The 14,139-nt window shown below is 50.8% G+C and overlaps 1 protein-coding gene across 1 annotated transcript in view; it reads right to left on the bottom strand.

The window, feature by feature from the left end:
* LOC119962740 (centromere protein J-like) overlaps window positions 1-14,139 on the bottom strand; it is a 168,038-nt gene that overhangs the window by 142,494 nt on the left and 11,405 nt on the right. The window contains exon 2 of the mRNA XM_038790792.1: window positions 12,445-12,543. Coding sequence (XP_038646720.1) covers window positions 12,445-12,543 — 99 coding nt within the window. The remainder of the gene's footprint in view (window positions 1-12,444; window positions 12,544-14,139) is intronic.

The raw sequence follows: 14,139 nt of genomic DNA, 5'->3' as shown, positions 1-14,139 counted from the left end.
CCCTTTGGTCCCTCATGCCCATTAAACTACAGTACACTGTATAGAACCAATGAACTCTATAGTGACAACAGGGTGTAGGATTTGATTTAAAAATTAAAGAAAAGTAATTCATTGCTAAATTTTCACTTTCTTTAAAATATTCCTTTTTAACAGAGGTAAATAAAAGTGTCAATCACCCTAATCACACTCACCCTTTAAAATATCAATAACAGAAACCAAAAGGATTTGAAACCTCTATCTTGTGTAAATAAACATTGTACAATTGACAGCATATATCAGAGAGCCAAAGATGTCAATCAAATTATGTTTTCCATGGGTGTCAGGTGCTTCAGTACTCTAATGGATGTCTGGGAGCCATCTCATTAATCAAGAGGGAAGAAAAACTAGACAGGGAGAGTGGTCTCAATATGGTGATAATTCAGTTACCTTTGTAATTCCCAATTGTAACTACCTTGACTTCCTCCTATTCCTCATCGCTATCCTGAGATATATCATTAACCATATCACACAAAAACACACCAGGTTTCATTTAAATGCTGATAACACTCAGCACTTCTTCATCACTACCCATCAAGACCCATGACTACCTGTATTTTTGGGTGTTTCTCTGATATCCAGTATTAGATGAGCAGAAATTTCTTCCAATTAAATGTTGGGAAAATTAAAGTGATTGTTTCCAGAACCCACCACAGATTTCACCATCCTCCCTAGTCACCATCGGAGGTTGAATCAGACTGTTCACAACCGTGGCATCCTGTTTCGCCATGAGCTGAGTTCTGATTCATTGGGTGAGATTTTAACTCATTCAAAACCGATCGACTCATGCAAAGTTAGAACTAGGTCCATAATCTCTCCATCACCAAGAAGTCTGCTTCCGACTTCCGGTGGCGGCGATGATGTAGGAAGCCACATATTTGGGAGCTCCCGTTTTAAACGGACTTTTCGGCTCTTTTTAGAGCTCAAAACGGAAATTTTTCGACGTCTCCCGGTGGGAGAAGGTGTGCTGATCGACTTTCCCCGCAGTCCATGACTCGAACTTGGAGTGGAAAGGGGGAAAAAACGGCAGCAGCTCCCCAGAAAAATGGTGGAAGGAATCCAAGATGGCGGCCGGCGGAGCTCCAGAGGAGTGGAAGCAGTGGGCCCTGGAGCAACAAGCTGCTCTCCTGCGCTGTTTTGCAGACTTCAAGGCTGAGGTACTGAGCTCTCTTCAGGAAACGAACAGAAGGCTGTTGGAGATTCAGACGACCCAGGGTGCTGCCATCAAGGAGTTGCAGACGCAGGCCACTGAACGAGAGGAGGAGGCCGGGATCCTCGTGAGTAAGGTGGAGGGGCACGAGGCATTCCACAAGAAGTGGCAGGAAAGCTTCGAGGAGCTTGATCACCGCATGAGGCGGAAAAATCTGCGGATCTTGGGCCTTGCGGAGGGACTGGAGGGGTCGGACCTGACAACCTACGTGGCTACGATGCTGAAGTCGCTAGTGGGGGCCGGGTCTTTCCATCTGCCCCTGGAACTGGAGGGAGCATACAGAGTACTGGCCAGGAGGCCTAAGGAGAATGAACCCCCGCGTGCGGTGCTGGTGAGGTTCCACCGGTTCAGTGATCGGGAGTGTGTGCTGCGCTCGGCCAAGAAGGTGAAGAGCAGCAATTGGGAGAATGGGGTAGTACGGATCTACCAGGATTGGAGTGCGGAGGTGGCTAAGCGGCGGTCCAGATTTAATCGGACGAAAGAGGTGCTTTACAGGAAAAAGATAAAGTTCGGAATGTTGCAGCCCGCGCGCCTGTGGGTAACTGATTCGGACCGGCATTATTATTTCGATTCCCCGGAGGAGGCGTGGGCCTTCGTGCGGACGGAGAAACTGGACTTGAACTAGGGGTTGGGGGTTGCGGGGACGGTTGTAATACTTTATTGCTAGATTCTGCTGTTGCTGTGTTCTCTTCTTTTTTTTTTGTACTTTTGCAATTTTGATATGGTTATTTATAGGGGTGTTGTTCTGTTATTTCTTTTTGCTGTGGGGCATTGTTTGAGTTTTGTATCTTGCGGGGAGGGTTGGGGGGTTTGTTGCATTCTATGTCGGGTTGGGGGTATGGAGTGGGGCTGGTATTTTGGAGCTGCGTCAGAAGGGTGTGGTGGGGCAGTGCGAAAGCGCGGGCTTTCCTCTGGTTTCCCGCGCTGGGGGGTGGAGACGATGACGGGGGGAGGCGGGGCCTTAACTGGTTCTTCCCCGCGCTGGAGCGGTGCCTGGAGGAGGGATAGATTGGGGGATGATCCCACTTTGGGAGGGGTCGGGTTATTGGCGGGAGTTTCCGGGGTCAACAGAGGTTACCTGACCCACAGAAGTACAATGGAGGACGGTTCGCGGCTAGGAGGGTTCCTAGCCTGGGGGGTAAGGGAGGGGGGTAAAGGGGAATACCGAGTTGCTGCTGGCAGGGTCAGGAAGGAGCTGGTGGGGGCCGGGGGGACAGAGGTGAGGTGTTGTTCGCTGTGGGGACTGGGTCGGGCGGGGGGTGCTGGCCTGGGGCGGGCAGTCGACGGGCTATGGCTAGTCGACGGGGGAGGGGGGCGGGACGCCCTCTGATTCGGTTGGTCACCTGGAATACGAGAGGATTGAATGGGCCGGTGAAGCGGTCGAGGGTACTTGCTCATCTGAGGGGGCTAAAGGCAGATGTGGCAATGCTTCAGGAGATCCACCTGAAGGTGGCGGACCAGGTCCGCCTGAGGAAGGGGTGGGTGGGGCAGGTTTTCCACTCTGGGTTGGATGTGAAGAACCGGGGAGTGGCGATTCTGGTGGGGAAAAATGTGTTGTTTGAGGCATTGGAGGTGGTGGCGGATAAGGGGGGTAGGTATGTTATGGTTAGGGGCAGGCTACAAGGAGAGAAGGTGGTACTTGCTAGTGTGTATGCCCCAAATTGGGACGATGCGGGCTTTAAGAGGCGTATGTTGGGACGGGTCCCGGATCTGGAGGCGGGAGGTCTGATCATGGGGGGGGGGGGGGGGGGACTTCAATACGGTGTTGGATCCTTCACTGGATTGGTACAGCTCTAGGACGGGTAGGAGGCCGGCGGCGGCCAAGGTACTGAGAGGGTTTATGGACCAGATGGGTGGGGTGGATCCATGGAGGTTTGTGAGGCCGAGGGCACGCGAGTACTCTTTCTTCTCCCACGTACATAGTGTCTACTCTCGGATAGACTTCTTCGTGGTGAGTAGGGGACTGATTCCGAGAGTGGAGGACGCCGAGTATTCGGCCATTGCAATCTCCGACCACGCTCCGCATTGGTTAGAGTTGGAGATGGGGGAGGTGCGGGACAAGCGCCCGTTGTGGCGGTTGGATGTGGGGTTGTTGGTGGAGGAGGAGGTGTGTAGGAGGGTCTAGGCAAGTATTATGGGGTACCTCGAGGTGAATGATACGGGGGAGGTTCAGGTGGGGGTGGTCTGGGAAGCCCTGAAGGCAGTGATTCGTGAGGAGCTGATATCCATCCGGGCACACAGAGAGAGGAGCGAGAGGAGTGAGAGGGATAGACTGGTGTGAAAGATGCTGGAGGTAGACAGGAGGTATGCAGAGGCACCAGAGGAGGGACTGTTGGGGGAGAGGCGCAGCCTGCCGGCTTAATTTGATTTGCTGACCACTGGAAAGGCGGAGTCAGAGTGGAGGAAGGCACAAGGGGCAGTGTACGAACATGGTGAAAAGGAGAGTAGGATGCTGGCTCATCAGCTCCGCAAGCGGGATGCGGCTAAGGAAATTGCTGGAGTGAGAGACAAGAGTGGGAATGTGGTGCGGAAGGGGGTAGAGGTGAATGAGGTCTTCAAGGACTTTTACGGGGAACTGTACCGGTCGGAGCCAACGGGGGAGAGGAGGGGAATGGAGAGGTTCCTCAACAGGCTTTCTTTCCCGAAGGTGCAGGAGGAGCAGGTGGAGGGGTTGGGTGCGCCGATTGAGCTGGAGGAGCTAGTTAAAGGGATCGGGCAGATGCAGTCAGGGAAGGCACCGGGGCCGGATGGGTTCCCGGTGGAATTTTATAAAAAGTTTGTGGACCTCGTGGGCCCCTTGCTGGTGCGGACACTCAATGAAGTGTGGGAAGGGGGGGACTTTGCCCCCGACGATGTCGCGGGTGCTGATCTCGTTAATTTTAAAGAAGGACAAGGACCCCCAGCAATGTGGTTCATACAGGCCTATATCTCTCCTCAACGTGGATGCCAAGGTGCTGGCAAAAATCCTGGCCACCAGGATAGAGGACTGTGTGCCAGGGATTGTGCACGAGGACCAGACAGGTTTTGTGAAGGGAAGGCAGCTGAACACGAATGTGCGGACATTGTTGAATGTCATCATGATGCCGGCGATTGAGGGGGAGGCAGAGATAGTGGTGGCGCTGGATGCGGAGAAGGCCTTCGATAGAGTGGAGTGGGGGTACTTATGGGAGGTGCTGGGGACGTTTGGATTTGGTGAAGGGTTCATGAGATGGGTAAGGCCCCGATGGCGTGCGTGGCCACGAATGGGAGGAGGTCGGAGTACTTCCGGCTTTACCGAGGGACCAGGCAGGGTTGCCCCCTGTCCCCCTTGTTGTTTGCACTGGCAATCGAGCCGCTGGCGATGGCGTTGAGGGATTCAGAGAGGTGGAGAGGTTTGGTGCGAGGTGGGGAGGAACATAGGGTGTCGTTGTATGCCGATGACCTGTTACTGTATGTGGCGGACCCGGTGGAAGGGATGCCAGGGTTGATGGAGCTGCTAACTGAGTTTGGGACCTTTTCAGGTTATAAACTAAATTTAGGCAAGAGTGAGGTGTTTGTGGTGCACCCTGGAGACCAGGAGGAAGGAATTGGTAGGCTCCCGCTTAGGTGGGCAGGGGAGAGCTTCAGGTACCTGGGGGTGCAGGTGGCCAGGGACTGGGGGACTCTTCACAAACATAATTTCACCAGACTTGTAGATCAGATGGAGGAGGAGTTCAAGAGGTGGGACATGCTGCCATTGTCGTTGGCAGGGAGGGTACAGTCCGTCAAAATGACGGTGCTTCCGAGGTTCTTGTTCCTCTTTCAGTGCCTGCCCATCTTTATCCCCAGGGCCTTCTTTAGGAGAGTGACTAGCAGTATTTTGAGCTTTGTGTGGGCACATGGGACTCCGAGAGTGAAGAGGGTGTTCCTGGAGCGAGGGAGGGATAGAGGCAGGCTGGCACTGCCCAACCTTCTAGGGTACTATTGGGCGGCCAATGTGTCAATGGTGCGTAAATGGGTGATGGAGGGGGGAGGGGCGGCGTGGAAAAGAATGGAGATGGCGTCATGTAGAGGTACGAGCCTGGGTGCCATGGTAACGGCGCCGTTGCCGCTCTCCCCTAAGAGGTTTACCACGAGCCCGGTGGTGGCGGCGACCGTAAGAATCTGGGGACAGTGGAGACGGCATCGGGGGGAAACAGGGGGCTCGATGGAGGCTCCATTGGGGGGCAATCATCGGTTCATCCCAGGGAACAGGGATGGGGGATTTAGGGGGTGGCAAAGGGTGGGCATCAGTAAATTGAGGGACCTGTTTATTGGCGGGATGGTTGCGGGCCTGGGGGAACTGGAAGATAAATTTGGGCTTCCCCAAGGGAACATGTTCAGATACTTGCAGGTAAAGGCGTTTGCTAGGCGACAGGTAGAGGGATTCCCTTTGCTGCCCTCGCGGGGGACGATGGACAGAGTGCTTTCGGGGGTGTGGGTCGGAGAGGGGAAGGTGTCTGACATCTATAAGGTAATGCAGGAGGTGGAGGAGTCATCAGTGGAGGAGCTGAAGGCTAAATGGGAGGAGGAACTCGGGGAGCAGATAGAGGACGGGACTTGGGCGGATGCCTTGGAGAGAGTCAACTCTTCCTCCTCATGTGCGAGGCTTAGTCTCATCCAATTTAAGGTGCTGCACCGGGCCCACATGTCCGGGACTAGGCTGAGTAGGTTCTTTGGGGGTGAGGACAGGTGCACCAGATGTTCGGGGAGTCCAGCGAACCACGCCCATATGTTCTGGGCATGCCCAGCACTGGAAGAATTCTGAAAGGGGGTGGCAGGGACGGTGTCGAAGGTGGTTGGATCCAGGGTCAAACCAGGGTGGGGACTCGCAATTTTTGGAGTTGCGGCAGAGCCGGGAGTGCAGTAGGCGAAAGAGGCCGGTGTCCTGGCCTTTGCGTCCCTAGTAGCCCGGCGAAGGATCTTGCTGCAGTGGAAGGATGCAAGGCCCCCAAGTGTGGTGACCTGGATCAGTGATCTGGCGGGATTTATAAAACTGGAAAGGGTCAAATTTGCCCTGAGAGGATCAATACAAGGGTTCTATAAACGATGGCAGCCTTTTCTGGACTTCCTGGCTCAAAGATAGGTATCTTGGTCAATAGCAGCAGCAACCTGGGAGGGGGGGGGGGGGGGGGGGGGGGGGGGGGGGAATGTTTAGGATTGCTAATATTATTGTTACTGTTGGCAAAACAACAGCAAAACTGGGTCTGCACCTGGACTGATTCACTGACTGTTGAGGGGCTAGCACTGGTGCCATGTGGAACACGATTGATTCTAATGAGAAACACTGTTGGATTCGCCAGAGGTCGGGATTGGCACTCAAGAGGCTGACAAGCTGCAGCCACACATGAGCATTCCAGTCCCCACACACACACACTCATGTGAGCCAACAAGATGACACTGGTTGTGCTGCAGCGTGCATCCATCCCATTGATGGATCGACTGGGACCAGAGGGTACCTAGGGGGACCCATACGACCCATGGCACTAAGCTGACAGTGGGCAGTCAGCGGCGTGCGCAACTGCATGGCTGCCTCGAAGGCTGCGGCAATGGTATTCCATGCCCGTCCATCCTGACTCAACAGCACAGCTCCTGGCTAACCCCCACTCCAGCTACTCCCCCCCCCGGCCTTGGCAGAAGCTCACCAGCCAGCGGCACAACTGTCAGCACACTATGGCAATATTGGACACTTTCCACACCCCTTCTTTCTCCCTCATCTGGATCGATGTCTGTTTCACGATTTTTAAAAGTACAAGTCGACCTCGCTGTCGGGAATTCCCCCAGTGGAGTCTGAGGGTCGCAGAATACAAGGTCAGGCCCGCTAATGATATGCCAACGGTGTTTACTGTACGTGCGGAGTGGAATGCATTGACGCTGCTGTAGAGGCACCGGTAATTGCGATTTGGCGTGAAACAACACTGGCCACGATTCCGGCCTCAAAACAGCTCGTCTGCCCGATCGTGTTCCGCGATTCCGGCGTCGACCGACGGAGGATTCCAACCCATAACTGCCTTTCTCTCAGTCATCTGCTGCCCAACATGCATCCACGCTTTTGTTACATTCCGCTCAACTATTCCGATGGTCTCCGGGTCAGCTATCGATCTTCCAGCTTCAATGAAATTAAGCTCATACAAATCTCTGCTGCCTATATGCTAATTCTCACTGAGACGAGTTCTCCCATTATCCCGGCCTGCACTGATTTACAAAGATTCCCTGAACACCCCACACCCACCCCCCCATTAACAGCCATGTTTACAGCTGTCAAGACTCTAAGCTCTCGAATTTCTTCCCTGCTGGGTCAGTCTCGTAGCACAACTGATAGAATAAGGAAAGGCATCTCCATGTGCCCCGAAGTGGCTCTGAACACCTTTCTTTAAAATGTAGCTGTGGCATGGGAATATGCCCAAGAATGGATGCTAAGTATATTATTTTCTTCTACAAAAGGGAGAGTACCATAAAAAAGAAGTTCTGGATTTTCCATGGTCTTTCCATCCAGCAGAGGGCAGCAGAGCAGAGCTACTGATCAGCTGTTCTGGGGGAATTTGCATACGTGCAGTGCGGTCAGCCTAAGTTGAAGGGGAACCGGCGAAGGAGACCCAAGGAGTTTGAGTGAAGATAAGCATCCAGCAGAGGGCAGCAGAGCAGAGCTACTGATCAGCTGTTCTGGGGAAATTTGCATACGTGCAGTGCGGTCAGCCTAAGTTGAAGGTGGTTTGTGGAGAGGCTGTTGGCAAGTGACAGTTAAACCCGAAACACTTTGTGAGTGTTTCCCACCCCACGGTGGTTGGGAAACGGGAGCAGGGGCCTGTCGTGAAGGTGAGTGAGTGCCTTTAAATTTGCTTAACTTTCAGCGGGAGCAGGGTTTGAGGTAATATCAGGTAAGCTCTTCCTTTATTTTTCTTTTTCTTGTTTTTTTTTAATCTAGAGGTGATGTCAGGGAAGGCAGTACAATGCTCCTCCTGCAGAATGTTTGAGGTGAGGGACGCCGTCAGTGTCCCTGCTGATTTCATCTGTGGGAAGTGCACCCAACTCCAGCTCCTCAAAAACCGTGGTAGGGACCTGGAGCTTGAGCTGGATGAACTTCGGATCATTCGGGAGGCAGAGGGGGTCATAGATAGGAGCTTCAGGGAAGTAGTTACACCAAAGACTGGAGATAGATGGGTAACTGTAAGAGGGACTGGGAAGAAGCAGTCAGTGCAGGGACCCCCTGCGGTCGTTCCCCTGAGTAACAAGTATACCGTTTTGGATACTTGTGGGGGGGACGACTTACCAGGGGTAAGCCATGGGGTACGGGCCTCTGGCACGGAGTCTGTCCCTGTTGCTCAGAAGGGAAGGGGGGAAAGGAGTAGAACATTAGTAATTGGGGACTCAATAGTCAGGGGCACAGATAGGAGATTTTGTGGGAGCGAGAGAGACTCACGTTTGGTATGTTGCCTCCCAGGTGCAAGGGTAAGTGATGTCTCGGATCGTGTTTTCCGGGTCCTTAAGGGGGAGGGGGAGCAGCCCCAAGTAGTAGTCCACATTGGCACTAACGACATAGGTAGGAAAGGGGACAAGGATGTCAGGCAGGCCTTTAGGGAGCTAGGATGGAAGCTCAGAGCGAGAACAAACAGAGTTGTTATCTCTGGGTTGTTGCCCGTGCCACGTGATAGTGAGACGAGGAATAGGGAGAGAGAGCAATTAAACACATGGCTACAGGGATGGTGCAGGCGGGGGGGATTCAGATTTCTGGATAACTGGGGCTCTTTCTGGGGAAGGTGGGACCTCTATAGACAGGATGGTCTACATCTGAACCTGAGGGGCACCAATATCCTGGGGGGGAGATTTGTTAGTGCTCTTTGGGGGGGTTTAAACTAATTCAGCAGGGGCATGGGAACCTGGATTGTAGTTTTGGGGTACGGGAGATTGAGAGTATAGAGGTCAGGAGCACAGATTTGACTTCGCAGGAGGGTGCCAGTGTTCAGGTAGGTGGTTTGAAGTGTGTCTACTTCAATGCCAGGAGTATACGAAATAAGGTAGGGGAACTGGCAGCATGGGTTCGTACCTGGGACTTCGACGTTGTGGCCATTTCAGAGACATGGATAGAGCAGGGACAGGAATGGTTGTTGCAGGTTCCGGGGTTTAGGTGTTTTAGTAAGCTCAGAGAAGGGGGCAAAAGAGGGGGAGGTGTGGCGCTGCTAGTCAAGGACAGTATTACGGTGGCGGAAAGGATGCTAGATGGGGACTCTTCTTCTGAGGTAGTATGGGCTGAGGTTAGAAACAGGAAAGGAGAGGTCACCCTGTTGGGAGTTTTCTATAGGCCACCTAATAGTTCTAGGGATGTAGAGGAAAGGATGGCGAAGATGATTCTGGAAAAGAGCGAAAGTAACAGGGTAGTTGTTATGGGAGACTTTAACTTTCCAAATATTGACTGGAAAAGATATAGTTCGAGTACATTAGATGGGTCATTCTTTGTACAAAGTGTGCAGGAGGGTTTCCTGACACAATATGTTGACAGGCCAACAAGAGGCGAGGCCACATTGGATTTGGTTTTGGGTAATGAACCAGGCCAGGTGTTAGATCTGGAGGTAGGTGAGCACTTTGGAAACAGTGACCACAATTCGGTGACCTTTACGTTAGTGATGGAAAGGGATAAGTATACCCCGCAGGGCAAGAGTTATAGCTGGGGGAAGGGCAATTATGATGCCATTAGACATGACTTAGGATGTGTTGGTTGGAGAAGTAGGCTGCAAGGGTTGGGCACACTGGATATGTGGAGCTTGTTCAAGGAACAGCTATTGCATGTTCTTGATAAGTACGTACCAGTCAGGCAGGGAGGAAGGGGTCGAGCGAGGGAACCGTGGTTTACCAAAGAAGTGGAATCTCTTGTTAAGAGGAAGAAGGAGGCCTATGTGAAGATGAGGCATGAAGTTTCAGTTGGGGCGCTTGATAGTTACAAGGAAGCGAGGAAGGATCTAAAGAGAGAGCTGAGACGAGCAAGGAGGGGACATGAGAAGTCTTTGGCAGGTAGGATCAAGGAAAACCCAAAAGCTTTCTATAGGTATGTCAGGAATAAAAGAATGACTAGGGTAAGAGTAGGGCCAGTCAAGGACAGTGGTGGGAAGTTGTGTGTGGAGGCTGAGGAGATAAGCGAGATACTAAATGAATACTTTTCATCAGTATTCACTCAGGAAAAAGATAATGTTGTGGAGGAGAATGCTGAGACCCAGGCTATTAGATTAGATGGCATTGAGGTGCGTAGGGAAGAAGTGTTGGCAATTCTGGACAAGGTGAAAATAGATAAGTCCCCGGGGCCGGATGGGATTTATCCTAGGATTCTCTGGGAAGCCAGGGAAGAGATTGCTGAGCCTTTGGCTTTGATTTTTAGGTCATCATTGGCTACAGGAATAGTGCCAGAGGACTGGAGGATAGCAAATGTGGTCCCTTTGTTCAAGAAGGGGAGTAGAGATAACCCCGGTAACTTTAGGCCGGTGAGCCTAACGTCTGTGGTGGGTAAGGTCTTGGAGAGGTTTATAAAAGATACGATTTATAATCATCTAGATAGGAATAATATGATTAGGGATAGTCAGCATGGTTTTGTGAAGGGTAGGTCATGCCTCACAAACCTTATTGAGTTCTTTGAGAAGGCCTCACGGTGGCATGGTGGTTAGCATCAATGCTTCACAGCTCCAGGGTCCCAGGTTCGATTCCCGTGCTGGGTCACTGTCTGTGAGGAGTCTGCACGTCCTCCCCGTGTGCGCGTGGGTTTCCTCCGGGTGCTCCGGTTTCCTCCCACAGTCCAAAGATGTGCGGGTTAGGTGGATTGGCTGTGCTAAATTTTTTTCCCGTAGTGTAAGGTTAATGGGGGGATTGTTGGGTTACGGGTATACCGGTTACGTGGGTTAAGTAGGGTGATCGTTGCTCGGCACAACATCGAGGGCCGAAGGGCCTGTTCTGTGCTGTACAGTTCTATGTTCTATGTTCTATGTGACTGAACAGGTAGATGAGGGTACAGCAGTTGATGTGGTGTATATGGATTTCAGTAAAGCGTTTGATAAGGTTCCCCACGGTCGGCTATTGCAGAAAATCCGGAGGCTGGGGATTGAGGGTGATTTAGAGATGTGGATCAGAAATTGGCTAGTTGAAAGAAGACAGAGAGTGGTAGTTGATGGGAAATGTTCAGAATGGAGTTCAGTTACGAGTGGCGTACCACAAGGATCTGTTCTGGGGCCGTTGCTGTTTGTCATTTTTATAAATGACCTGGAGGAGGGCGCAGAAGGATGGGTGAGTAAATTTGCAGACGACACTAAAGTCGGTGGAGTTGTAGACAGTGCAGAAGGATGTTGCAGGTTACAGAGGGACATAGATAAGCTGCAGAGCTGGGCTGAGAGGTGGCAAATGGAGTTTAATGTGGAGAAGTGTGAGGTGATTCACTTTGGAAAAAATAACAGGAATGCGGAATATTTGGCTAATGGTAAAATTCTTGGTAGTGTGGATGAGCAGAGGGATCTCGGTGTCCATGTACATAGATCCCTGAAAGTTGCCACCCAGGTTGATAGGGTTGTGAAGAAGGCCTATGGTGTGTTGGCCTTTATTGGTAGAGGGATTGAGTTCCGGAGCCATGAGGTCATGTTGCAGTTGTACAAAACTCTAGTACGGCCGCATTTGGAGTATTGCGTACAGTTCTGGTCGCCTCATTATAGGAAGGACGTGGAAGCTTTGGAACGGGTGCAGAGGAGATTTACCAGGATGTTGCCTGGTATGGAGGGAAAATCTTATGAGGAAAGGCTGATGGACTTGAGGTTGTTTTCGTTAGAGAGAAGAAGGTTAAGAGGTGACTTAATAGAGGCATACAAAATGATCAGAGGGTTAGATAGGGTGGACAGCGAGAGCCTTCTCCCACGGATGGAGGTGGCTAGCACGAGGGGACATAGCCTTAAATTGAGGGGTAATAGATATAGGACAGAGGTCAGAGGTGGGTTTTTTACGCAAAGAGTGGTGAGGCCGTGGAATGCCCTACCTGCAACAGTAGTGAACTCGCCAACATTGAGGGCATTTAAAAATTTATTGGATAAGCATATGGATGATGAGGGCGTAGTGTAGGTTAGATGGCCTTTAGTTTTTTTTCCATGTCGGTGCAACATCGAGGGCCGAAGGGCCTGTACTGCGCTGTATCGTTCTATGTTCTATGTTCTATGTTTAATCACTTTTTATTATCTTACCTACACTTGTTTCTGCCTCCTCCATTGGTGATTCCTGTCTGGTAATGTGTTTCTCGTTAGATGAATGCTGCACCAAAATGGAGTTTTCTGCAGTCGAACCTGTCACACAAAGTCCAAACAGATTGATAGCAAGAATGGTAAAGGTCTTCATTATGGCTATTTCAACTTATTAACTGACAATTTTTTAAAATCCAGCAGATGACAATTGCCTGATGCTCATTAAAGTAACAGAAAAGTTTGAACATTTATATCCTTAAGCATCGCAGTGCATGACGCATTATTTGTTTTTGTCCTTGCCATGATAAGTGTCATGAAAGTTAAGCATCCCATCGCTCACAGCTCAAAAATCTAAAAGTAGACAAACAAATCAGACACAGCATTGATACAGACTTTCGTAATAGCACAACCCCAAGACAGTTGCAGTTTTCCAAGCTACACATTCTTAAACACAGCTGTACAAGTGAAGTACAGAGGGGACGATAAGAGGAGTAAATGTCGGACAATATCTAGGTAATAGTGACAATAATATAGTATGCTTTAAGGTTTTCTCAGGAAGCAGAGGTAGTTTTAAGTGATCTATATTTGTGTTGTTGGATATGAGAAATAAGGTATAGATTTGAGGGAGTTTAATTTGGTGTTTCTGTGTCAGAAAATGTAAAACCTTAGTTAGATTCATAATAAACAGAGTTTTTGTTTCATGTTAAAATATGTCTCTATTGTGCTTAGAGATTTTATAGCGTGAAAAGTAAACAAGAGCTTGGAGAAAGAATGAGCTGTTGCTTAACAACCAGAGGCACCTTTCAGGGAGGGAGGCTTTTTGAGTTTAGTTTTAGGTGAACCCAGGTGGAAGGAGCTTAGCAGCTAGTGAGAGAATATCTGTCTCAGTTCTACAAGAAGCAGAACAATGGAGTAATGGGCAAGAAAGCAGGTCCCAAATAAACTAAACAACAGTTAATTCAAAAGACCAGGGAATGAGGAAAAAGGCTCCAGGAAGTTTGACATCAATGGAACAAAGAAGAACTGAACTGGAATTGTAACAGGGTACTGTTCATTGAAGTTAAAGTCAGAGCTGAAAAGTACAGACCTGGTGAAGCTGGTTAGTGAGAAGCCAGAGATTATTGTTTGCAGCAAACTACCCAGCCTTCAGGAGAACAGCGACCACGGCACCACACAACCCTGCCATGGCAACCTCTGCAAGACGTGCCAGATCATCAACATGGAGCCCCAACCTGGGGAGGAGGGGATGAGATGGTTACTGGAAGCGTTGGGAGTTTCCAAGGGTGGAGGAGGTGAGGGTGCATGGACTGGAAGCCCCGATTGGGCTGAGGGAGGTGTGGAGCTGGGATGCTGCTAGTGAGGACGTGCAATGAGGTGAGGGGAAGGGCAAGACTGGGGGGGGGGTAAGCTCCCCCTCCCCCACATTATCGCAGGCATCCATCCATCGCCCTGATTTTGAAGAAATGCAATCGTACTGCCCGATATCACTGCTTAATGTTGCTGCAAAGTTGGTGACAAAGGCATTGGTGTTGCCGGTAGAGGGCGATGTGCCAGGGTGATAGGGGAGGACCAGACAGGGTTTATGAAGGGAAGGCAGTTGTCGACGAATATGCACAGGCTGCTTAATGTTATTGTGATGCCGTCGGAGGGGCAGAAGGTAGAAGTAGTGGTGACGATGGATGTGGAGAAGGCTTTAGA

The sequence above is a fragment of the Scyliorhinus canicula genome, chromosome 1 (genome assembly GCF_902713615.1).
Source record: "Scyliorhinus canicula chromosome 1, sScyCan1.1, whole genome shotgun sequence".
NCBI lineage: Eukaryota > Metazoa > Chordata > Chondrichthyes > Carcharhiniformes > Scyliorhinidae > Scyliorhinus > Scyliorhinus canicula.
Note: the sequence above shows the minus strand (reverse complement) of the source record. Positions and strands in the feature narration are given on the sequence as shown.